The 1,556-nt window shown below is 44.9% G+C and overlaps 1 protein-coding gene across 1 annotated transcript; it reads right to left on the bottom strand.

The window, feature by feature from the left end:
* Positions 1-403: 403 nt before the first annotated feature.
* On the bottom strand, positions 404-1,279 carry SARC_15181 (hypothetical protein). Its single transcript, XM_014290694.1, has 2 exons — positions 1,168-1,279; positions 404-574 (listed from the first exon to the last, which is right to left on the bottom strand). Exons 1-2 carry the CDS (start codon positions 1,243-1,245, stop codon positions 422-424), a joined length of 231 nt encoding a protein of 76 aa, XP_014146169.1. The 5' UTR covers positions 1,246-1,279; the 3' UTR covers positions 404-421.
* Positions 1,280-1,556: the final 277 nt, after the last annotated feature.

Genomic DNA, 1,556 nt, shown 5'->3' with positions numbered 1-1,556 from the left:
TATATATATGGATGTATTTAACTATTGGAATATTATGCAGCTGTTGCCTTCAATGGTATGAGTGACACGTTCAGATTGTACGGGTTCTGGGCTATGTTGCAAGTACCGTATAAGTTGGCTGGTTTGGCGATAGTGTGATACGCCCAAGACAGCAGCATCTCGAGATGAGCGTCGCTTTGACTGGTGCTTTGTTAGGAGCCCCTGTGACCCAATCTCGCACACAACCAGTACTAGTTTATGTACTTTTTCCGTGCGGTTAATTAAGGCACCACCATGTAGATCGTGTTTAACAACTGGCGATTCCACACATGGATAAAGTCAAACATAGGGACAGATATGGGTCATATAAATTTAACTCGGAGAACAAAATAGTTAAAAACATAATTTCAATTGCAATGATATTCATGTGCGTGTTTCTGTTTTATTGCTTCTTACCCCCGCTCGATTTCGAACAGAGCAGTTTATACACAGACTCGGAAAACCCTGGTTTTAATCGTTCAGCCTCGCGGAAGGCATCGGACAGGGTTTTGATTGCACTGACGGCTTGGGGTGATGCTCCATTCTGTGCGCGTAGCTGTGCGAATAACCGTTAGTTAGAGGGATGGTACGAGCGACCGTGCCATAAAATTTATAACAAATGGCCTATATAACGCACGGTGTTCATATACAAGAAAAAAGTTAGAACTTCTGACAGCGGTCGTGTAGGCAAATAGTGAAGTAAGGTCTGCATTTATAACCGAGTACCTGCAACCCCGCCTTTCAATTTTTGTAGGCCGACGACTGTCATTCGCGATCGAAGAAGTATCCCATACTCTGGCTGTGCCATATAAACCATCACAAACCACACACCTCAACGATACATACCAAACGATACATACCAAACGAGTAAACGTGACTATGAGCCATATCAGGACTTACTGTGCGAAACCTTGGCAATACACCAGCTACGAAAACTGGCGCAAAAGTTGTCAGCGATAAGCGACAGTGGTAGAGGAAGCCATCCTACCTGAGCACTCCAATATGTATGGTCTACCGCGCACACACCTACCATTTAATGCTAGGTACGAAACGCGTTAAACACCTTTTGTTTGCCCACACACTTCCACCATTTATTGGCATGTAGGGAACGCGTTAAACATCTATTGTTTGTCTATACGATCCACCTACCTGCTCAAACACAGCCACCAATTCTTTTGAAGGTTCTGCACCCTCCGTTGGTGAGTCAGTTTTCGTCTTCACTGCCATGTCCAGACCGAGAATGGATTTACGCCTTGGAGCGGGCCGGACATCCACTGTGCGAGCGTATTGGGGTTAGGGAGTGAGGGGGGGGTGAGGGGTTCCTTCTGGGTAGCATTGATTCATTCATTTATGTATGTGCAGCGATCTATTTATACGCTAAAAGTCGGTAGCTCATCGGTGGTATCTATGGCAGAGACATACGCATGACACTCATAGACGTGTAATGTACTAGATTATCTGCTGGACCTACGTGTACTTGTGTAGTATGTCTATCACATCAGAATCTACCCCTAGACGATTCTTATTAGAAGCCAAAA

This window comes from Sphaeroforma arctica (assembly GCF_001186125.1).
Source record: "Sphaeroforma arctica JP610 unplaced genomic scaffold supercont1.5725, whole genome shotgun sequence".
In the NCBI taxonomy this organism is placed as follows: Eukaryota; class Ichthyosporea; order Ichthyophonida; genus Sphaeroforma; species Sphaeroforma arctica.
This window is presented reverse-complemented; position numbering and strand designations above follow the sequence as displayed.